Below are 24,927 nucleotides of genomic sequence, written 5' to 3'. Positions count from 1 at the left end.
GGTTCGCCAATGACATTGTAATTCTGTCAGAGACAGCAAAGGACCTGGAAGAGCAGTTGAACGGAATGGACAGTGTCTTGAAAGGAGGATATAAGATGAATATCAACAAAAGCAAAACAAGGATAATGCAATGTAGTCGAATTAAGTTGGGTGATGCTGAGGGAATTAGATTAGGAGATGAGACACTTAAAGTAGTAGATGAGTTTTTCGATTTGGGGGGGCAAAATAACTGATGATGGTCGAAGTAGAGAGGATACAAAATGTAGACTGGCAATGGCAAGGAAAGCGTGTCTGAAGAAGATAAATTTGCTAACATCGAGTATAGATTTAAATGTCAGGAAGTCATTTCTGAAAGTATTTGTATGGAATGTAGCCATGTATGGAAGTGAAACATGGACGATAAATAGTTTGGACAAGAAGAGAATAGAAGCTTTCAAAATGTAGTGCTACAGAAGAATGCAGAAGATTAGATGGGTAGATCACATAACTAATGAGGAAGTATTGAATATAATTGGGGAGAAATTTGTGGCACAACGTGACTAGAAGAAGGGATCAGTTGGTAGGACATTTTCTGAGCCATGAAGGGATCACCAATTTAGTATTGGATACTGTGGAGGGTAAAAATCATAGAGGGAGACCAAGAGATGAATACACTAAGCAGATTCAGAAGGATGTAGGTTGCAGTACGTCTTGGGAGATGAAGAAGCTTGCACAGGATAGAGTAGCATGGAGAACTGCATCAAACTATATATACACTTATCTACTACTTTGAGTGGCTCATTTCCTAATCTAATTCCCTCAGCATAAACCGACTTAATTCGACTACATTACATTATCCTCGTTTTTCTTTTGCTGATGTTCATCTTATATCCTCCTTTCAAGACACTGTCCATTCCGTTCATAAAAACAAAGATGATGTAACTTCAAACGAAAGCATTGGTATGTTGATAGAGACACTAACAAACACAAAAACACACACAAAATTCAAGCCTTCGCACCCCGCGGTTGCTTCATCAGCAAAGAGGGAAGGAGAGGGAAAGACGAAAGGATGTGGGTTTTAAGGGAGAGGGTAAGGAGTCATTCCAATCCCGGGAGCGGAAAGACTTACCTTAGGGGGAGACAAGGACAGGTATACACTCTCTCTCTCTCTCTCTCTCTCTCTCACACACACACACACACACACACACACACACACACACACACACACACATATATATATATATATATATATATATATATATATATATATATATATATATATATATACAGACACAAGCAGACATTTGTAAAGGCAAAGAGTTTGGGCAGAGATGTCAGTTGAGGCAGAGATGTCAGTTGAGGCAGAAGTACAGAGGCAAAGATGTTGTTGAAAGACAGGTGACGTATGAGCAGCGGCAAATTGAAATTAGCAGAGATTGAGGCCTGGCGGATAACGAGAAGAGAGGATATACTGAAGGGCAAGTTCCCATCTCCGGAGTTCTGACAGGTTGGTGTTAGTGGGAAGCATCCAGATAACCCGGACGGTGTAACACTGTGCGAAGATGTGCTGGCCGTGCACCAAGGCATGTTTAGCCACAGGGTGATCCTCATTACCAACAAACACTATCTGCCTGTGTCCATTCATGCGAATGGACAGTTTGTTGCTGGTCATTCCCACATAGAAAGCTTCACAGTGTAGGCAGGCCAGTTGGTAAATCACGTGGGTGCTTTCACACGTGGCTCTGCCTTCGATCGTGTACAACTTCCGGGTTACAGGACTGGAGTAGGTGGTGGTGGGAGGGTGCATGGGACAGGTTTTACACCAGGGGCGGTTACAAGGGTAGGAGCCAGAGGGTAGGGAAGGTGGTTTGGGGATTTCGTAGGGATGAACCAAGAGGTTACGAAGGTTAGGTGGACAGCGGAAAGACACTCTTGGTGGAGTGGGGAGGATTTCATGAATGATGGATCTCATTTCAGGGCAGGATTTGAGGAAGTCATATCCCTGCTGGAGAGCCACATTCAGAGTCTGATCTAGTCCCGGAAAGTATCCTGTCACAAGTGGGGCACTTTTGGGGTTCTTCTGTGGGAGGTTCTGGGTTTGAGGAGATGAGGAAGTGGCTCTGGTTTTTTGCTTCTGTACCAGGTCGAGAGGGTAGCTGCGGGATGTGAAAGCTGTTTTCAGGTTGTTAGTGTAATGGTTCAGGGATTTCGGACTGGAGCAGATTCGTTTGCCACGAAGACCTAGGCTGTAGGGAAGGGACCGTTTGATATGGAGTGGGTGGCAGCTGTCATAATGGAGGTACTGTTGCTTGTTGGTGGGTTTGATGTGGACGGATGTGTGAAACTGGCAATTGGACAGATGGAGGTCAACGTCAAGGAAAGTGGCATGGGATTTGGAGTAGGACCAGGTGAATCTGATGGAACCAAAGGAGTTGAGGTTGGAGAGGAAATTCTGGAGTTCTTCTTCACTGTGAGTCCAGATCATGAAGATGTCATCAATAAATCTGTACCAAACTTTGGGTTGGCAGGCCTGGGTAACCAAGAAGGCTTCCTCTAAGCGACCCATAAATAGGTTGGTGTACGAGGGGGCCATCCTGGTACCCATGGCTGTTCCCTTTAATTGTTGGTATGTCTGGCTTTCGAAAGTGAAGTTGTGAGTCAGGATGAAGCTGGCTAAGGTAATGAGGAAAGAGGTTTTAGGTGGGGTGGTAGGTGATCGGCGTGAAAGGAAGTGCTCCATCGCAGTGAGGCCCTGGACGTGCGAAATATATGTGTATAAGGAAGTGGCATCAATGGTTACAAGAATGGTTTCCGGGGTTAACAGATTGGGTAAGGATTCCAGGCATTCGAGAATGTGGTTGGTGTCTTTGATGAAGGATGGGAGACTGCATGTAATGGGTTGAAAGTGTTGATCTACGTACACAGAGATACGTTCTGTGGGGGCTTGCTAACCAACTACAATGGGGCGGCTGGGATGATTGGGTTTGTGAATTTTAGGAAGTAGGTAGAAGGTAGGGGTGTGGGTGGGGTAAGGTGAAAGGTTTTGAAGGGGGCCTAAAGTTCTGAGGATTCCTTGAAGCTCCGCCTGGACATCAGGAACGTGATTACCTTGGCAAACTTTGTATGTAGTGTTGTCTGAAAGCTGACGCAATCCCTCAGCCACACACTCCCGACGATCAAGTACCACGGTTGTGGAACCCTTGTCCGCCGAAAGAATGACAATGGATCGGTCAGCCTTCAGATCACGGATAGCCTGGGCTTCGGCAGTGGTGATGTTGGGAGTAGGATTAAGATTTTTCAAGAAGGATTGAGAGGTAAGGCTGGAAGTGAGAAATTCCTGGAAGGTTTGGAGAGGGTGATTTTGAGGAAGAGGACGTGGGTCCCGCTGTGATGGAGGATGGAACTGTTCCAGGCAGGGTTCAATTTGGATAGTGTCTTGGGGAGTTGGATCATTAGGAGTAGGATTAGGATTATTTTTCTTCGTGGCAAAGTGATATTTCCAGCGGAGAGTACGAGTGTAGGACAGTAAATCTTTGACGAGGGCTGTTTGGTTGAATCTGGGAATAGGGCTGAAGGTGAGGCCTCTGGATAGGACAGAGGTTTCGGATTGGGAGAGAGGTTTGGAGGGAAGGTTAACTACTGAATTAGGGTGTTGTGGTTCCAGATTGTATTGATTAGAATTTTGAGGTTTTGGGGGGAGTGGAGCTGGAAGTGGGAGATTGAGTAGATGGGGAGAATGGGTCTGTGTGCAATGAGAGGAGGTTGAGGTTTGCTGGAAAGGTTGTGGAGGGTGAGTGAGTTGCCTTTCCGGAGGTGGGAAACCAGGAGATTGGATAGTTTTTTGAGGTGAAGGGTGGCATGTTGTTCTAATTTGCGGATGGCCTGTAGGGGGATCCTCTGAACAGCCAGTGTGGATGTGGGAGAGGAAAGACTGAGGACTTTTATTAAGGATAGGAGTTGACGGATGTGTTCACTGCCGGAGTTGATGTTTAGGTGAAGGATTAGGCAGGTGAGGGCTATCTTCTTCAAGAGCATCTGCCACAAATTTCTCACTTTGTTCATCTATTGACATTTTTGGCTTTCCGGGTCTCGGTCTATTGTCTATGCTCATAAGTTCACTATGAAAACGATTAACCAAACATGAAACTGTACTATGACCCACTGTAAACTCGCCCCCAATCTAAACTTAATGCTCTGTGGATTTCTGTTTGGTTTTTACCACTTAAAGTTTCAGTCTTGATGTATGACCTCTAGTCTTCAACAAGCACAGTACCTGAGACCCCTGCAGGGCCCATTTCTACCTCTCGCCAGTTTTATGTTCGAGTAAGCAGTTAAAAGAAAAAAAGTTGGGCTTCAAGCAGCTACCACTGAATTTTAGAAATGATTAAATTTGGAGATTTTAACATTCTAAAAAACAACAATCGTTACTAATAATAAAACTGTGAAGTCATTGTGTCTGTATGTTTCAACACGCTAATCTCCAGAACTGTTATATAAATTTGCATGCAGTTTTTGCAGGTAACTTGAGAGTAGCTTGGAGCAACATGTAGGCTTTTTTATTTAATCAGAATAGGATCACAGAAAAATAGATATTTTATCTAAAAGCATCATGTCTGTATGTTTGAAGATGTAGCCTCCAGAACTACTTCGGGAATTTTCATGAGTGCCTCACAGGTAACTTAAGCATAGCATGGGGCACATATATAATTTTTTTTTTGTCAAAATTATAACACTTTATGAATGCAAACTAATGGCAGATTTACTTGGCTAGGATACACGTATTCCCGAATTTCGCTTTGTCCGTCAGATACTTAACAACATTGCTTTGCTTCTTTTTATAAATTTTGTTTATATTCCTTGCTAGGAAAAATGAATTTATTAAGCTTGCTTTGTGATTTGGGTGCCCACTTATTATATTTTGATTTAATTTTGTTTACAAATAAAAATGCCAAGAAGGTGGTCAAGTTTTTCTGAATCTACCAGAATGGCTAAAAGAGTGAGGACTGTGTGGTCTCCAGAATCCAGAGAAGACTGTGGGGTGAGACATGCGCTGCAGCTCAAGAACATCACACTTTAGCTCAGTCTTTGGAAACTCCTTCCAAAAGTAAAGTGTGACATAATTCTGATTGAGAGTGTCGTGCATTATTTTGGTTGTTGGAACCCTTCACCCTCATCACCCACAGAGGCTTTTAGTTAATTCTCTACTGTGTAATATAATAAGAGGGAAAATGTTGATAGGAAGTGTTGCAGGCAAGTGAGTTTTTGTACCCCGATTCCTGCTCAGTTCACCATCTTGCTTTAAATGTGTATAATTCCCAGTAAGCTTACGCTGTGCCATGACCATAAGCAAAGCACAAGACCAGATGCTGTATGTTGTGGGTACGGACCTCAGTTTCAGTTGCTTTTCGCATGGCTAGCTCTGTACGGCCCTTTCCCTTGTTAGTGACAGTCTCTTCATCCAAGTCCACGATCATACTGCATCAGATGTTACATACAAAGAACCTTCCCAAATCAAAAATAAATTCGACACATATGAAGTCCCTGGTGCAGCTATAAATAAATACCTGGGCAATACCAGGTTTCTTGGCTAGTTTTGAATAAAGATAACTTTTGAATCACTCCGTTTTTCAGACAAGATAACATCTTATTCATTAAGACGCAAGTGAGGGATTTCAAATGAGGTAAATCAATCATAAAACAAGAAACAAATACTAGTGAGATCAAATTTTGAAGTAAGAGTATAGTTAGTGGATCATAAATTTGATGTTTTCACTAAAGAAAATGTTTCTGATGAACCTCGTGTTTACAGTCTTAATCAGCAATCCAGAAACAATGCAGTGGATAATAAAGCTATGAAAAATTAGCTTGGTTAAGAATTTAGAGGTTTCATATTTTCATGATATATACATTACATGTGGATTAGAGATCAAAAAAGAAAAATATGATATTTACTGTAAGAGTGATATTATAGCAAGTCGAGCCTTCCATTTGGTTTGTTTCAATGTGACATGCAGTTTTTACTTTCTGGCCATGTGTGGTATTATTATTATTATTATTTTTAATGTGGGTAATGATATTGTGTGGCTTGGTGGCTCAGTGTCTCAGTGGTAAAGTGACAGACTATGACTCCAAAGATTATAGGTTCAATCCCTAGTCGGTCATAGGATTTTTGTCTGCAATGATGTATGACTTCTGACGGGACCATGAACTATGATGTTCAGACCAATCTTTGGATTGATGATAGTTTTACTTTATTGATAGAGCAATGTAGTTTTTGACTGAAATGATAATAAGTTCAGCCAAATGTCAGATATCAGCATTTGGAAAAGAAATGTGAAACCTAGTGTTTGGTTGCTTATGACACATTATTATCTCATCAATGAAATTTATCATGGTTTGTACTACAAGGTAATAATTAAAGTGTGAAATTTCTTTATACTTTCATTATATTTTCTTTGTTCTTGTACCAAACAAACCTTATCAGCCACTTCAATCTTGGACAAATGGTGCAGTTCATGTTTTCTCAGTCCAGAGATGGATTTATTGATTTAAAATGGCTTCAGTGAGGCCTGACGTTATCAGGGTGGAGATGGTGGCATAAATGTAATTTATGAAAAAATAAAACAAATTATGCAGTGAACACACAGTGCATAGTGGGACGATCACTGTGTTGCAGAAATAATTCAAAAGCCAAGATCGCTTAAATACTGTTTACTGGATAACTGGTTTTAACACACTAAAGGTTCCATCATTGGATCTGAATGTAGATTAATGTAGTTTATGAATGTTAATCTACATTCAGATCCAATGTTGGCACCTTTAGTGTGTTGAAACCGGTTTTCCAGTAAACAGTATGTATGCGATCTTGGCTTTTGAATTATTTATAAAACAAATTAATTGAACATTTTTATTTTTTCATAAAAAGTGGCTTCAATTGCCACTTTAATTGCTGTTCTGATTGTATTTACCTATAATTCCAGAAGTTTCGTGAAATGGTACTTTTGTATGGTAACGCTAAAGAAATGTTGCTTGATATTAGTTCTGTTCTTCATATGCAGCATGATTCCATTGTGTAAGGGAAAGTACCACATCTCTAATCTGAATTTAGAGGAACTTTTTTCAGCATTAGGTTCTGAAAACAGGGGTAACCCATGTAATGGTAATAAATTGAAATGTGAAAATGTTAATGTTGTTATTACTGCTTGTGGTTATTTGCGCTAAGCATTCTGCGCAAATGAAATACTTTACCATTTTGTCAACACGTAAAATTGAGACATGCTTTTTATATTTTAAAATACTTGTATGAGGGAAGCAGTTCTGGAAGCTTTTTATGCAAGTTAAGCCAATAGGAATATCTTTTCTGCTATTCACAGTTTTAATTTTGACTTTGGCCCTTGTGTGTCCTAATTTTGACAGGTGTGTATTCTTCACAAGAAAAGGAATGCAAGGGGAAGGGGGCAGGGGTGGGGGAAGGATCCAGAAATGTTTCTCTTCAGCATGGTAGAAGATGCACTGTGTCTTTTAAGGACCTGAGCACTTAGACTGATGCCCGTGATTACTACAGTCTTCAATCACTTAACAGAGCCTGTAACAGTAATGTTAGTTTGCTTATTCTCTTCATAATTTGCTGCAAGAACTGGTACTGTAGTGAAATGGAGCATTTTATTCAAGTGTAGTTGGTATCAAAAACCAATCCGACAATTGTGACTGTTTGTGAACCTCCGCCCCCCCCCCTCCCCCCCCCAATGATGATATAATGATATGCCTTCTTTGAACAAGGCAACATCAATTTCTTTGCCAGATCATTGTAATTACTGTGCTTGTGCCTTGCAGTTACAATATTATTCAATGATTTACTATGCCATGATGGGGGGAAATGTATAATTTGTACTACTGATATTGAAATATTGAAATTCAAATACTACTGGGCTGGAAAATGGTAGTACAGCACAAAAGATAAGTGACTGCTCATGTAACTATGGAAATATTTGTCATAACTTATTAGTAAACAACTGTTTCTATCCTGAATTGTGTCTTTATGACATTATAAGTTCCACCAGAATTGATCAACTCAGTGGCAGCAGATGACCAGTTTACAACAGACAGGTTCTGACACACTGCTGAAAAGCCAAGGAGGGCAGTGCACCTGCAAACTCTCACAGTAATGTTTTGAGCAGTGAAAGAAATGAATTTAGGTACATGTGGATTCAGTTAAGTCTTATGTTGAAAATAGTTACTATAAATTGAAACATATTTTCTGAAGTGCACAAAAGTTACAACATCTGTCTTATTTCTTATGTGTCTCACTTCATATACATTTTCCAACTGTGTGTAAGATCACACATGCAGGAAACTGGTCTAATCTGCCACCAAGTTGATCAGCTTCAATGAAAGTTGTCACAGCATAAGGATACTGTTCAACGTAGAAAAATAGTCATCCAGTAACACAATGAGAAATATATCAACAAAAATAATCAATTTTTGAAAATGTAATTCTATAGATAATAAAAAATATACTCACTAAGTGGCGATAGGGGAAAACAGTTGTTAAGTTATTGAAGTTTGGAAGCTTTTGGAGCCAGTGGATTCTTCTTCTGGCAGGAGGGTTAAAGGGGATGGAAGAGAGGTGAAAGGAAAGGATTGCTGAAGTTTAGGGAAAGGGGTGGATTTCGGAAAAGTTGCCCAGAACCCCAGGTCAGGGGAGACTTATTAGATGGGATGAGAAAGTATCCCTGACACAGTGCTCTGTGTGACTTTTTTCAACTCTCCCCTTTTTCTAACCTTACCAATCCTTTATCTTCACCCCTCTTCCTTTCCCTTCAACTCTTTTGCTTGAAGGAGGAGACACTGGCTCTGAAAGCTTGCAAACTTTAATACATTTATATATGTGTTCTCCTGCTGTCACTTCATGAGTATATTTTTTATCTATACACTTACACTATGAGAAAGAGTTCCTTAGTCATGTGAATAATCTCGTTTCTTTTGCAGTAATGTCAAATATCTCTTAAACCAAATTTAACCCTTTTCAGTTTGAAGATGCTAATTTTCTATGCAATGGTGTGCCCTTTGTATTGATATGTTATACATAATTTTTACTCATTTAAAGCATTCCATATTTTTAGCACTTGTCATGTACTGGTTGCCATATACCTGTCCAAACTTCACTACCCCCTTTGATACAAATGCTTCTGCGACTTCCGTTGTGTGTTTTCATTTTAATTCTTCGTAATTGATGTGTTAAGTAAATGCAGGTAAAATACTCGTTCTTATTACCAAATACAAAAATGATGTATTTGAGTAAAAGCCACAATTTCAGTACATGAGATATAGAGAACCATTATGTAGTAGTTTCATAGATTAAAAATTAAAATAGCCCACATTTAGAATGTAGTAATACAGAAAATTAAATCCACTATTACAAAAATCACCAAACCATAGTTGTTCAGTGGATAAGAGTCATGTGATTAATTTGTTTAGTATTTAATTGTCTCAGTCTTTACATTTTCAACCCCTCATTATAATATTTTTCTTTTCAGCTCCAAACATGAGCCATTCCAAGTCAATTTAACAGCTGCATGTAATTTTGGCTGTGAGTGTCGCATGAATGATGTCGAACCTGTCTGTGGCAATAATGGGCTGACATATTTCAGTCCTTGCCATGCTGGATGTACTGCATTCTCATCCAGATCAAACTACACTAATTGTGCCTGTAAGTATGACATACAGAATGGGGAAAAAATCCTTAAAATATGTAAACGTACCACTTTTTTTCATGTATTTTCACAAGTGGTTAATCTGATATTGAGTATTGAGTCTTTTGGTTTTCCTGTTGCATTGCCTACTATTTCACTTGTCCCTCCCTGATTGATTTTTCAGTTGATCTGTGAATAATTATGTTTTCTGTAACCCTTCCCTGTTCCCAGATGAAGGAACTGCTATTCTGGAAGCTACTATTTGTGTCACATTTTGTTCATAGCAATATCTGCTGCAGCATAATAATCCTAACAATAAATTCTTTCTTATTTTATCTTTTTTCTGTTAAATTTGACTGTACATTTTTGGTAGTTACCCTTTCCATTTATGTTTTATAGTCACGTACATGTTTGTAAGTTAAAATTTTACTTACTTTTGGTGAATCTCACTTACAGCGAGGATGCAGGCTATAATTTTGAATGGCACACATTAGTGTTCATAGCCATGCAGTTCCCTTATTTGGAATAAGGTGATATGAACTAAGTTCTCATCTGCTTATTTTCAGCATTGTAGCTATAAACAGAGCAACAGACTTGTTTCAGTTTACTTAGGGGCACCCAGTTATGTCTACATTGAAAATATCATTACAGAAATGAAAACAAAAGCTTTTCATCTCAGAAAACTGCGGCATAATCTGTATGCTACAATTTACAAAATGCTGAGACATTTTTCAAATATTTATTTGGTGATAATGTAATGATGGGTATGAAATCAAACAGTAATTTGTGGCCTAAAATATTTCAGAGAATATCCATCAGTCATAAAGTCTGTAGTATATAACTTAGCAATCTCTTTGTGGTGGTATCAGAGCTCTTTGTGGCAAGTGTCGACAGCAGATTGACTATTGAGAGTCTGCCTAAACTGCTGCGAAGCTGAGTGATATCTGATTTGACTCAGTCTGTTTTTTCTTGCCATTGAGATCAGTAGTGAATTACAAAGTTTGTGGTAATGTATCATAATGAAATACATTTTGTTATGTAAAGTGTTCGTGTGTCTTTATATTCACCAGTTTAGTATCTTGCTCCCACATCTTCATCATTGGCCACTGTCGTAAGGACATGCTCTATATTTCTGCTATGTTTTTATAAGGTAATGTTTCACTATCTTAGAACATATATACTTATTAAGACTTTAACTTTCTCTGATTCATCAGAACCAAAATTGAAAGAACATAGTTCTGTGCTAAAAGTAACTATCATAGTGAAAAAGAAATAACTGTTCTTTTCTCTATGTAAATGATGAGACCATAATGAACTATAATTCCTATCAGATTATTTATATGTTTTAAGATATTTGGTACAGAAATCAAACTAGCTGATACAGAAATATGAGTTGAGAGGACAACATTCATATTGTGGACCACAGTATGTGGTATAGGTTAAAGCACTAGGCTGGTATTTGGAAGGAAGGAACTTCAAACTCTTGAGCAGATTTATGTTTTCTCCAAATCAATTAAGGTGATGGTTAGGATGGTTCCTTTAAAAATGATGATTTCATTCCTGATCCTTGTGCCTTCTGAGCTATGCTTCATCTCTAGTACTCGTGTTGTCTACAGGGTGTTAAACTCATAAATTTCTATTCCTTCCTTCATTTCATACTAAGAGTGTATCTTATTATCATTTCTTGGGGTTTCTCTAAATCACATATGTCAAAATCAGCAGTACAGTCACAGTAAATCTTTTCCAGTACTGCCCTTCTCATAATGCAATGTGGATAAAAACCACTACTACACTTACGTATTTTTGTTTTTCACAACACAGTAAAAAACATTAATACTTCTAATAATTGACAGAAGACGACTGTCCTTTTACATACTATGCCACTGAAACAGCTAGCAATGTTCCTAGAGACACACAAATATAAAAATATGGCTGAATACAAAGCTTTTTAAATTTCTATGTCAAGCTAGAGACCAGCATGAACAAAAGGAAAAAGAATTTTCTAAAAAATCTGTGACACAGGAGTATTTTTAAATTGGAATATGTGACTGCCATGCTGTAGTTACATTTAATGTTTTCTTGTAATTAATGTTCTGTTTACTGCAGTGCTTAAAATCACACAACTGCTTCCAGTTTACTGTGGCCACTTAAATTTTAGAATTATCTGTAATTTACACTGAATATCTATTTTACTATTTTCATAATGGCAGCAACACCAGCAACCGTTATGAAACTGTCTCAAACGAATAACAGCCCACAGTTGCATTAATCATGTTTATTCAAATGAGTTGTCTTGACCACAATTTTATTATTTCAGTGTGTGGTCAAGATAACTCATAGTGGTGGAAGTGCACGTACTGCCGCCTTGTCTCAAAATGCTTTTATGCAAATTGCAGCCTTTGCTTATCAGGCATCACCAGTGTGTCTGAAACAAGTAGTTCTTTTAGTCCCCCACAAGTCTGATTGTCAGAGAAGTGGTTTTTCACAATTGGCTTATAAGTTACATTGTATGGTGTGAATCAGATATAAACAAGCATTTTGTAATAAAATTTTTATTATTTAAAATCCGTTCAAATTAAGATGTTTTGGTTATTTTTCTACATAATCATCCATCTTACTGAAGCGTTTTTGCCACAGTCCTTATCAATGTTTGATGTAGTTGGTCATGAAGCGTTCTCCACAAAGGGGTCCTTTGAGTGGCCTAAACTTGTGGAAGTAACATGATAAGTCTGAGGTGTAGGCTTAATATTCAAGAACAGTCAAGGTCAAATCCGTCAGCATTTGTTGAGTTACTGTTGCAGTTTGATGGCTGACAATTTACTTCTGAAATGATTGCTGTGATTTCTGTGTGGTAGGCAGCTCTGGCTGACAATAACACAGTAGTAGGCAGCATCAATGGTCTGATGTTCACCAGAACACTTTGGCGATGTCCATGACCTCATCAAGAAACAACTAGATCTTTAATTGCACTGGTCTCCCTTTCCTCCTCCTCCATAACTCCATACTGTGTTCTTGGTTTTGGGGATGTAGTGAGAGCCTGAAGTGTCATCTCAAGTAACTGTTTTTGTGGTCATCAGTCATTTGACTGACCAACATGACTTCTTCTCTTGTGGCAACCCCTTCATCTGAGAGCAGCTCTTGCACCGTCCGTCCTCAATTATTTGTTGGATGTATTCCAATGTGTGTCTTTCCCTGCAGTGTTCACTCTATAGCTTCCTCTGGTACCACGGAAGTTATTCCATAATTTCTTAACAGGTGCTATTATATCATCTAATCTTTTTGTCATAGTTTTCCATATCTTACTTTCTTCACTAATACAGGGAGAACCTCATCATTCCTTATCTTATAAGTCCATTTGATTTTCAGTATCCTATAGAACAACATCTCAGAGTCTTCAGTTCTATTCTTTTCTTGTTTTGCCACATTCCATGAATCACTGCCATATAATGCTGTGCACCAGACGTGCATTCTCATAGATTCCTTCCTCAAATTAAGGCCAAAGTTTGATAGCAGCATGACCAGGAATGTCATCTTGGCCCATGCAAGTCTGCTTGTTATGCGCTGCTTGCTTCATCGTCATGTGTTAACGTTGGTTCATAGATAATAGAATTGGTTATCACTTCACATATTTCATGGTCCCCAGTTTTGATACTAAGTCTATCATGAATATTATTTCTTCTACTCCTCAGTACTTTCATACTTTGTTGATTTACTTTCAATCCATATTATGTACTCAGCAGACTGTTTGTTCCATAACATATGTCCTCTAATTCTCCTCACTTACACTGATGATAGCAATGTTATCAGCATATGTTGTCATTGATATTCTTTCACTTTGAATTTTATTGCCACACTTGAATCTATCCTTTATTTCCACAACAATTCCATCAGTATGCAAACTGAACAGTAGGGCCAAATAACTGCATATGTGTCTTACACCCTTTTTAATCTGTGCTCTTCATTCTTAGACTTGCATTCTTATTGTTCCTTCTTGGTTCTTATATGTATTATATATCGCCTGTCTTTCCCTGTAGCTTACACATATTTTTCTGAAAATTTTGAATGTTGCGCACCATATTACATTATCATCATTTTTTTTTTTTTTGCCAATTAAGTATCATCTTCTTCCTCATACCTCATGAGAAATGTGCAAGAAATTGCAATATACACAAATTTCTGTTCTTTATCTAGTAACTTCGCAACCCAATAAGCTGATACTTTATGAAATTCCAATCCACTCCAAGTTATTGTCTCCACTCTTCCATATTTTATTTGAACTTTCTGAGAAATTTAAGCACAGCTAAATGCCTACCATCTGCAACAGGTTCACTCATAGCCTGTGTGTTCTGTATCATGTGGTTGGTACAGGAATGATGCAAAATAGGCCCTATTTTTAGCAAGCTGTCATACTTTCTCCAACTACTTGGAACAACCTTTCACATGGGCCCTTAAAAGTGTTCTTTCCGCAGACTATGATAGTAAACAGCAATGAATTTAAGCAGCATTAACATTCTCATTCATGAGAAACTTTTATTATGATGCCTTGTGCAACAGCAGAGTGCACATCACTCTTGCTGATTGCAGTAGCCACTGTATGCAGGGAGAATAAGGCATCACGACGTTGGCTTTTTCCTCCAGATGAGCCTCGTCACATGGTTTTAGAAGTTGGAATACATGGCGCATAAAGTGGGTGCACACTTGAAAAAAGCTTCTTCATATGTGATACAGACTTATTATGTACCCAACCTTTACATTTACTGATCACATTCCTGAAAATAAATCACACCAGAACTTATGTTTTAGGGCTGTTCAGTAAAGAATGATCATAACTTTTTTGATAACATACCTTCACTCGTGCTTATAATATTAATGGTCCTTCTCAAAATAGTCTCATTCAGATGCAATGAACTTGTCCCAGCCTGACAAGCTGGAAACCACATTCTAAAAGGTGTTTCAGAATAACCTCTGCAGCCTTCACTACTGCTTCTGATGATGGATGGTGCCTGCTACGAATGTGCTTTAGCTCAGGAAATGCTAAAAAGTCATATGGGAATGAACTGGGTGTATAAGGAGGGTGGGGGATGCACATAATTTTTTTTTCAAGATTTTCAGTAGCAATATTTGCAATATGCAGCTGTGCATTATCTTGGTGCAGCATTCAGCCTGTTTCTTTTGCACCTCATACAGACTTGCAAAATTTTCAGGATATCCCTATAGTATTGTCCGGTTATTGATGTGTGTGCAGATACAACATGCAGGTAAACCATGCCATGAATATAAAAAAATGAGATGATCATAACTTTCCTATCAGAAGCAACCACATGGAGATTTCAGCACTGAAGGTTGCTGTTTGCTCTCAGAATCAAAATGATGTAGCCAAGTTTCATCAGCAGTGAATACCTTTGAAAGAAACTGCAGATCTTCCTCTAACATAAACTTCAACTGCATACGGATCTGTACATAAATGTTCTTTTGTTTGGGATTAGCACTCTTGAAACCCACCATGCACAAATATGTCTCCTGTAAATTTTCTGTCACCAAATTGTGGGTGGCACCCAATGAAGTTTTCAGTACTTCAGGATGTGTTCATATTTAATTAGTTGATTCTCTCTCACAATGACAGCAGCAGTCTTGATGTTTTCTTCCTTAAGATCAGTAACTGGAGCTCCAGGTCCACCTTCCTTTGAAACGGATTGTCTACACTCTTTTAAAAAATTTAAACCATCTTCAAGCTGTGCCATAGGGCGAACAGATTCTCCATAGACCTCCTATAATATTGCATAGGCCTCAGCTGAATATTTGCTGAGACAAAAGCAGAATTTCAAAGATGCATATTGTTCATTGTCTGTCACATCTGCTGTTGCAGTAGGCGATACTGAACCTGTCTCAGCTTGCCCACCTCTCACAGGAGGGAACTGGGAGTACCAATAATGAAACTACTATGCCATGTTTGTTACACACTAAGCTAACAGAAAATCAAGGGATTAAATTCCAGCTTGAGAAATTCTGCCTATAAAAAAAAAATAATGATCATTCTGTATTGAACAGCCCTTGTAATTTACGTATTAAGAACAATTTAAACAGCACTTTATATTGTAATTTTTTGAATTCTTAAAGAATAAACAGGCCTTCACAACAATGCTAATTTATTCTGGCTTTTAAGTTTTTTGAAGTTGTTATTAATTTATTTATCAAATATGTTTCAGGCATCCACGGAAACTTCAGCCTGTTGACTGGATCGGGTCCACAAGCGGCTGAGTTTGCAGAAGTTACAGTTGTTCCTGTAGCAACTGCTGGACCTTGTAATTCCCCCTGTAGAACAATTTTTCCATTTCTTATACTACTTTTCTTCATGACCTTCATAGTTGCTGTTACCCAGATGCCACTGTTAATGATAGTACTAAGGTAAGCAACTGAAAAAGGTTTATTTGGTGATAGATATTTTACTGAGTAGTCTGTGATGCATTTGTAATTATCTTACTGCTTCACCACTTGATATTAGATCAGACTGTCATATTAAAACTGATTAAAGCTCTTCGGAATAGACACTGAATCATGTCTGTTTCGTGCAGAATGACATTTTTAACATTTTATTATTTATGTACATTTTACAGTGCATATGATAAACAATTTCTGTATAATGTGGCAGATTCAGTGTGACCTTGCACTGAGCTGTTTTATTTCCTGTATGAAAAATATTCTCTGTGTTCATGAATATTTGTGGAAACTGTAACCTCCAGACATTATGATATCAACAATACATAATTGAGACTGTAAAGGGATAGCTTACATGTAGGTCCAGCAAAGAGATAGCATAAGTGTAGACCCATCATCAAATTCTCTTATGTGACTGGAAAGGTCATATTAGATCACACTCAGTAATCAAACAGTCTGCAAATGTGGCAGCAAGTGTAGTACGCATTGTAAGTATCGGAGAGCATAATATCAGCAAGTTCAGTGTGAGCAGAATGATTGGTTGTTCGGAAAATAGTTTCCTCATACTGTATCATTTTAGTTGGCAAAAATTGTGTTCTTAAGAGAATGACAGAGATTAACTATACAAAAGAAGAATAAGTAGTTGATCAGCTAAAGTGGGCACTGCATAGGACAAATGACATCTTATTAGCATGATGATAACCTGGCCATACTGCTTTATCCATAGGACTAAATCTGGTTAGTAGTAGACTGGATTTAGAACATACTACAATATCAGTGAGTCATAGTTGGAATCAGTTAACTCATACAAATATTAGGAAGTCACAATTTATATGCATGTGTAATTGAATGATCACATAGACTGAATTATATAAATAAGGCAGGTGGAGCATGTCAGTTTATTGGCAGGATAATGGGAAAATGCAGTCTGTCTACAAAGGGGCTGCTTACAAAACGCTTGTGTGTCCAATCATAAAATATTGCTCAAGAGTTGGGACCCATCTCAAGTAAGAATGAATGAACTGTAGGGACCACAAGGAAAAATGTAGACTAATAACAGGGTGCACAGAGATATTTAAGCAGTTCTTCCCACATACTGGTTGATTCAGCTGCCCATACCTATGGGATTTGTGCAGCCCACAACACCCTCAAAAAACCAAATGCAAGATTTTCATATTCTCTCGCTTCCTACATGCAAACTGTTAGTCCTATAGAATAAAATAAATGAGACCTTTTCGTAGGGAATTTAATGTAGTTCAATTTTGTTCTGGAATAAGTTTTCACTGAGGCTATGATTTTTTAGTTATTCAAGAAAATCTTATTTGAAGGTCACTTTTATACCTATTTCTTGAATACTTCGAATACTGTGGCCTGTAACAAAAATATGTCCCAGTACAAAATATAACTACACTAAATTTCCTACAGAAAGGTCATATTCATTTTTTTCTATAGGACTAATAGTTAGCATGTACTGAGCTAAAGAATATGAAAATCTTGCACTTGGTATATACACAACAAAACGAGATTCATGGAATATCCAAGCTTCCCAAACCTTTCAACTTTTAAATTCTTTGCTGTACAAGAAAGTATATTATACAGTATTCTACTAAATCTGCATCACTATCACTATAACAAAAAAACTTGTCATGAATTAATTATTTCTTGTAAATGGTATTTTTATTTGGTTTTGTGTTACTGCATGCTATTGTGTAACAAACTTGTTGTCACATTGTGTAGCACTACAAGATAACAAAATTACCATTATTCTTTTCTTTCAGATCTGTGGGTGAGGAGGAACGGTCCTTTGCGTTGGGTATGCAGTTTGTCATATTTCGACTCTTTGGCTACATACCAGCTCCTATCTTGTTTGGTAATTTAATTGATTCCACATGCCTTCTTTGGAAAAGTGAATGTGGAGAGAAAGGTGGACGTTGCCTCTTGTACGATATTGAACAGTTTCGCTTTAGGTATGTACCTTCACAGTATTTCATAGAGAAACTTGGTTGTGTACCAAACTGTTATGTGTAGTACATTAATACATTGAGAACATAGATTAAACATTTATAGTGAAGAATGGGTTATTGCATTCTAAGATGTGAATGTGTTATGGTTATTCATTTTTAAACAGTGAAGTATTTGATATTATCCATTACCACTTCATACTGAATTCTATGAGAGGAATGCAGTTTTAGATGCAATTATAAAACCTGCAACAAGTTGCTGAAAATATAAAAGTGAAAAAGAAGCAGTTAAAATCAGAACTGGAAAAATTAAAAGAGCATACATGAAACGTGTTAATTAAAGCATTACAATACAGTGGTAAAAACAAAGGCGATATATGGCTCAGAAACACTGCTTTCATTTGGATACAAAATGGATTGGGAAAAATATTAGGCCTAATCGAGATCAAAGATGTAAATTGGTTTCTCAGACCAAATAAGGGAATATACTCTTTCTGCCCTAAAATAATAGATGAGATCAGGGAAAGATGTGCTACCCTCCATGGACATGTAGAGAGAATGGAAGAAGACAGAATAACAAAGAAGATCCACAAATTGGGAAAGCAGACTAAGAAAGTGGGAGGGGAGGTAAGACAAAATAGGGCTTAGAAGAAATGCAGACTGAACAGGAGACATACTGAACAGTTACAAATTCAGTTTCGAGGTAAAGAAATTCAAAAGCTTTTGGTTAGATAAAACAAACAGAAATGGGGAAAATAGCTCATTCTGAAAAAATGAAAGAAACTTGGAGGGGAATGAAGTAAAAGAGAAATAAATAGTTATTTTGACATATTCCTTAGCTGGTTGGTAATGAAATAAATAAAAAATGCAACAAGTTACCTTTGCTGTTTTTTGTTTATTTAAAAATCATAACTGGAGTGAATAACCGCTTTTCTGCATATAGCTGATTGCTAATTGTGTCCCAGGTTCACACAGTGGGAAAGCATGAGCTAGTTGGTAAAGTTCTGTGTTGGTGAAAGTTTCAGCCATCTGAGTAATTATCCACTAGAAACTAGTTATCATATTTATTTGGGGAAAAAAGTGGCTGGATGTAGTTATTACAGCCATATATAAAAATGTTAACTCTTGTGTCATAATATATCACACATTGTTCAGGAGTTTCTAACCTATAGAAAATTTATATGTATATGAATAACTTATTTATCTTAGCTTGTAATTACTATTGCTGAGTAATGAGAGAGATAAAACAAAGCCCATCTCAAGGTCTTTTATGTTACAAGCAACATAATTTTAGATTTACCACAATATTGGATACTGACATTTTTAAAAACAGACAGCCGAGCATAAAATAGAATGCTCGTACAATTAAAAATAGTGCTGCCAAGCATAAAATATTTGTGGGAGTTGTGTAGTCCATCTTCTCCATTAGATAACTTCCAGTTTATTGAATTGACTTCTTGTCATTCTGTGCCCATCAAAAGACTGTAGGAACCTATGACTATATGCAAGATAACAAAGTTTTACATTTTAACACCAGCATCAAAACAAGTGGAGCTCATATTAAATCTATATACAAAAATATTCAGATCTTTCTGTCTTACTTTAGGGAGTATCATTATGAGTTTTAACAGTCTCTAATACTTGACAGATCTGCTTCCAGACTGTTTCATACAACAAATTTGTGTGTCCATACTTCATTGTCTGTGAAAGTTACCAACACTACTACAGATAATTTCAAATGGAATAGTATTTATTTCAACCTTTAAACTTTTATGTTTTGTTGTATCTGATTACACTTAACATACTTTTGAGTGCTGTTACCTTTTAATATTTTCATCAAATCTGAGATAAGGAAAGTAATACATCTGTTAAAATTTTTTTAAAGGTATTTAAATGTAACTATTTCCTAATGAACACTTGAATTAAGCTATTGAATTTATGCTGTGTTGCGTAACTTTTTAACAAGAATGTCTTGTTTACTCTGGTGTTGTGTGCACCACAGCTGAATGACACTTTAGTGCAGCCATTACATCATAGTTTTGACAAGTAAGAACAATCAAGCTAAATAGTTGTCCACACATCAACAGTCTTTCCTCTGTGACAATGGCAACATCTGCTAACAGAAGCAAATAGGTATGGAAATTTGTACCTTTTCACGATTATGTCAGAAGTGCCAGCAGAAAGTTACAAACTGAAAATTACATTTGTCAACAACATTAATCAGCAAAATTTTCCTGTGAATGATGGCTGCAAATTTTGATAGGAATCATGCAAGCATACTTTATTTTTATGAAAGATGTTTTTCTTAGTAGTAAAAAATTGATTAATTGAAAACTGATATCATAATTCAAAGTAAAAAACTGAAAGTATCTTAAACTTGGAAAATATGTTAGTTGTTGTATCATTAAAATGAGTAAACAAACATCCACAAAATTTTGTTTCTGCATAGTGCATTTATTGGCAAATAACATTCCATAGGCACTGCTTATAAAGATTCTATATTTGCAGGTATGTGGGTATATGTGCCGGAATTAAAATACTGGCATTAGCCCTCTTTATTGTTGATTGGTGGTTGGTGCGGAGGAGGCGACAATTGGAAGAGCAAGCTGTAATGACAGTTAATGATCTCGTTGGTTCAATCATTAGCCTTGACAAATGTAAGTAATGCTTCTTTATAGCTGTCAGTTGCAGGTACATTAAGTATAACTCCTTATAAAGCCACTGTAGTGAGCACATTGTTTCCTGCGTATAACATATTATACGCTATACTATAAAATTTGGCACAAAATTATGGTACCTAAACATGAGACGGAGACAGGCAGAGCAGGAGGAAATGGATTTAGGAAAAAATCCAAAAAGGAGAAAAAGATAAACATCCATAAAGAACATTTATTAATATGATATTGGATCGTACTGCAAGGGAAAATTAACTTCTGTTTTTGATCTGTTATCAGCACTTTTCAAAATGAATACTGCTGAAAATTTTCTTATACTGACAATATAGAAATAGTATTTTTGGCTTTTACTGTTGCATATAAGGAAAAAGAATCATGTTCTAGAAAAGATTTATGTACATGTGTTAATGAAGTTATAAACTGATAGGAAGACAATTGAAACCACAGCACAAAATTTAACACAGAAAAAATTTTCTTTACTTAAAATCCTATATCATGATGCCTCCAGCCCCATAGAGTTTTTGGAACTATCAGTTCAAATACGCTATTCCAGTACACGTACAACAGGTATAACATAATAATAATTTTATGACTGACTTGCCTTATAAATTTTTATTCATCTTTATCCAAAGTATGTGAACTGTAGTTGCTTACATTCCATTAACATAATTTAATCATTGTGAAATTTCAGTGTTTGAGGAACGTCCTGCCACAAGCCAAACAGATGTGAAGACCCTCACAGTGACTACATCGTACCCAGCATCTGAACAACCAACGCCTTCATCGGACTCATCAGTTGAACCTGTTGAGCAGCGACTGGTGCCGGTGATTCCACCGCCCTCTGAACTGCAAAAGCTCGAGGGTCCGCCTGAATCGGTCCAGTCACCTTCCTCTGATCCAGTCTGTGATGATGTGTCGTGTGTACCATCTGTGACTAAAAGTGAGAAGTGGGATCACAGTAAAGATAGTCCTGCCGGTGTAGGAGTTTAATGAAAATTGCTGCCTTAGAAACATGGTTAACTCATCCGTTATGAGTGTGATATTTATTTATATAGATGGACTTTCCACGTGCAGCTGAGTTATTTCAGATTACTGCTGCAGCAGCATAAAAGACTTTATTTTATTACACAGAGGCATGTGTAGAACGTAGATGCATCAAGCTTTATTTTCTGTAGTTAAGCCTGTCGTATTGGCTGTATGTTCCTTGCACATACTGGAGTTTCCTGTGATGTTGGTGTGTCAGAAATGACGAATGGTGTGTGAAAGAGATTTTAATTTTGTAACTTATTTAATTCCTGCCTTATGAACATAAAAACTGTTACAGTTAAATGTGAATGCATAAATGAGCATTGTGGGGATCCAAGACTCGCAGCATATGAAATAACTGCTGATTCCAAGACACTGGTATTGTTATCTTGCACATCCAAGTTGCTTCCAGTTTAAGCTCTGTGCTGAAAATAGCATGGCTAAAGTAGTTACAATGATGACAGCTTAAAGCTGTGGTATGTTGATATGTATTAAACAAATTATTTATTATTAATAATTATTTTTCAGTTAAATGACAATGTAAAATTAATGAAAAGGTACATTGATTTGTTGTAAGTGATATAACTGAGGGTGTATTTAATCAATAAATGTCTGTGATTGAATGAAATTTCTATAATTTGTTGATCTCAAAACATGTAAGTCAATTCCAAATCTTGAGAAAATTATGCTGTGAAGTGCTGTGAGATCACTGAAAAGTAAGACAGAAATGTGAATAATGTGAATGTCAATAGTTTTCTAAAAAATAAAATAGAAAATCTTGTTACTATTTATAATTTTATAAAAATGATATAAAGGCATATATTTATATGCCATATTGTATGTATGTAATTGTAAAATACCTTATTATATAATTCATAATTGTGACAAGTGAAACAATGTGAGTCAACATTTTCATATTTTCTTTCTATGTTTCTTACTCTTTTAATTGCAGATTGTTTTTAGCAATTTATATGAGGCTGTATTTTAGACTCAATATTTTTAATATCCAAAATTATTTTAAATACTTTTTAATTCCTAAATAATTTTGATGCAAGCTCAAAAATATATTTTGCATAGCATTAACAATGGCATTGTATAAATTTTTACAAACCTCTTAACAATCAATGGGCATCAGAATTTCCTAATGTTGTCTTTAGTTTTTTTAACACATAAATTGGCACAATGCTACAATTAATTAATCAAGTGCAACTGCTTATTAGTTGCTATGGGAGAATGTTAAATTGTATTTCTGTACCCAATTCCGCTGTCCGTCACTAGAGGAGCAGGTGTCCAAAGCTGATTCATTACAATAGTTTTAATTTGCTTTTCTGAAACTTTTGCATGCATCTTGCTTCTCCTTCCTTGACTGTAGCACACTTTCATAATAAAATGCTTAGTCATAATTAAATTCAGTTTCTATTGCTGAGATAGGCTTTCTTTTCGTTTGGTTGAAAGGAGAGAGAGAATTTGTGACAGCTACTGAAGCAGTTAATTTCTCTTTCCATGTGACTTTTTATATGTAATTCTTCAGTGATTTAGTATAAGCTTTTCCTCATGCAATTAATTTTGATGATATTAAAAGTTATCAGTACATTGTAAATCAAGGATGTGTGGTATTTTTATTATTTGTGTTGAAATAATATAACAGACATTTTTGTCACTTAATATCAGAAATGACTACAGTATTAGATACTGCAGAGGGTCCAACTTGCAAGTGAAGAAGTAAGAATTGCTTATGAAATTGTTATTGTTATTACTTTTTGTAATACAGCTGTTTGTTTGAAGGAAAAGTCATAGCTTTGGAAGGAAGAAAGTTGAAATGTTTGGAATCCTTTTCGACTGTTTTGTAATAACTGTTAATTAAAATATGTCACAAACAAGCACAAAATTTACTTTCCTTTTGATCGCAGTCCATGTACTGTCCTGTGCTTTGATAAAATTATTATCTAGCTAATGCTTTTTGTTGTTATTTTATGCAAATGGTACAGAACAAACTGTAATCATTTCTTATCTTAACCAGTCACAGACTATAATAGGTTAGTTTTATCTCTTTTAATACGCTGTGTTCTCAACAGATGAGACTCCAATGTGTACTGCTATAGTCAGCACTTCATTTATGTTCCTTTTTTAATCTGTTTCTTATTGTGGTCTAAATTCATTGTATTTCATCTTTTTTTTGTCAAATGCAGCAGATATTTGTTACAGCCCAGTTAACAAGTTTCTCTTAACTCTGGCCGTCGATAGCCCAGTTCATTGCGTCAAGTATTTCTTAAGCTTTAAGTTTGATATGTGCATGTGAATCACCAGGGTTGAAATGTAGGAAGGGTATTTTATTCAATTTTAGTTGTCTCCATGGCTTACCTGTTATTATCTTGTCAATGTATTTGTTATTGAAGAAGTGAACTTTGCATGCAAGTTTTTTAGAGACATCAGATTCTTCACCTTCTTCACTGAATTATTAATACATTTTAATTGAGTGAATTTTTTTCATTTAATTTAATGGGACAATGGATGCAGGAACAAGGCATTAGAAAGTGTTAAAGTTATCTCTGTCTTATTAAGTAAAATGAAAATACCTTGGTACTGGCTTTCCATATCCAGCAATAATTCAGTGAAAAAAGTTACATACATACAACTGGACCTGGGGAGAGAGGGAGAGAGAGAGAGAGAGAGAGAGAGAGATTAATATGTTCTACCAGCAACTGGTGGTCAGATACTGCATTTTTATAAAATGAATGAACATACAAAATTTACAGAAAATCTTAATATTATGGAAAAAAAAGTTCAGTATGTTTAGGAAAGAAAGGACAGGACATACAAACTATAGGAAAAAAAGTACTCAGACTCTTAAATTTGTGAGCCTGCACAGGGATTGATGTGGTGTGGTTGTCAGGATGTGGAGTGGAACAGTCTGTTCCTGGGATACAAATGCAGTTCTTCAAATGAAGATACTGCCTACTAGGGAAAAAAGTACTGTTAAGTACAAAAATACAATGTGTATTTGAGATAGCAGTCAATGGAAACAGGGGCAACAAGTGGGGGCATGAGAGCAGATAGTAGGAAAAGACAGGAAAATGCAACACATCGTAGGAACTAAGTAACAAGAAATCAGAGAAAAGTAAAGGTCAAGAAAAGGAAAAGAAAAGGTGCATATGAACA

General features: G+C 36.6%; 1 protein-coding gene across 2 annotated transcripts in view; it reads left to right on the top strand.

Annotated features, from left to right (window-relative positions):
- Positions 1-23,636, top strand: part of LOC126237476 (solute carrier organic anion transporter family member 5A1) — a 464,177-nt gene extending 440,541 nt beyond the window's left edge. For both annotated transcript variants that reach the window (XM_049947620.1, XM_049947619.1), the window contains exons 14-18: positions 9,516-9,688; positions 15,878-16,076; positions 17,885-18,073; positions 20,576-20,724; positions 21,434-23,636. In XM_049947620.1, the coding sequence (XP_049803577.1) occupies positions 9,516-9,688; positions 15,878-16,076; positions 17,885-18,073; positions 20,576-20,724; positions 21,434-21,732 (1,009 nt within the window). In that variant the 3' untranslated portion in view covers positions 21,733-23,636. The remainder of the gene's footprint in view (positions 1-9,515; positions 9,689-15,877; positions 16,077-17,884; positions 18,074-20,575; positions 20,725-21,433) is intronic.
- The last annotated feature ends 1,291 nt before the right edge of the window (positions 23,637-24,927 follow it).

Source organism: Schistocerca nitens, chromosome 2, assembly GCF_023898315.1.
Source record: "Schistocerca nitens isolate TAMUIC-IGC-003100 chromosome 2, iqSchNite1.1, whole genome shotgun sequence".
Classification (NCBI taxonomy): domain Eukaryota; kingdom Metazoa; phylum Arthropoda; class Insecta; order Orthoptera; family Acrididae; genus Schistocerca; species Schistocerca nitens.
The sequence above is the reverse complement of the archived record's forward strand: the minus strand, read 5'-3'. Positions and strand labels throughout refer to the sequence as shown.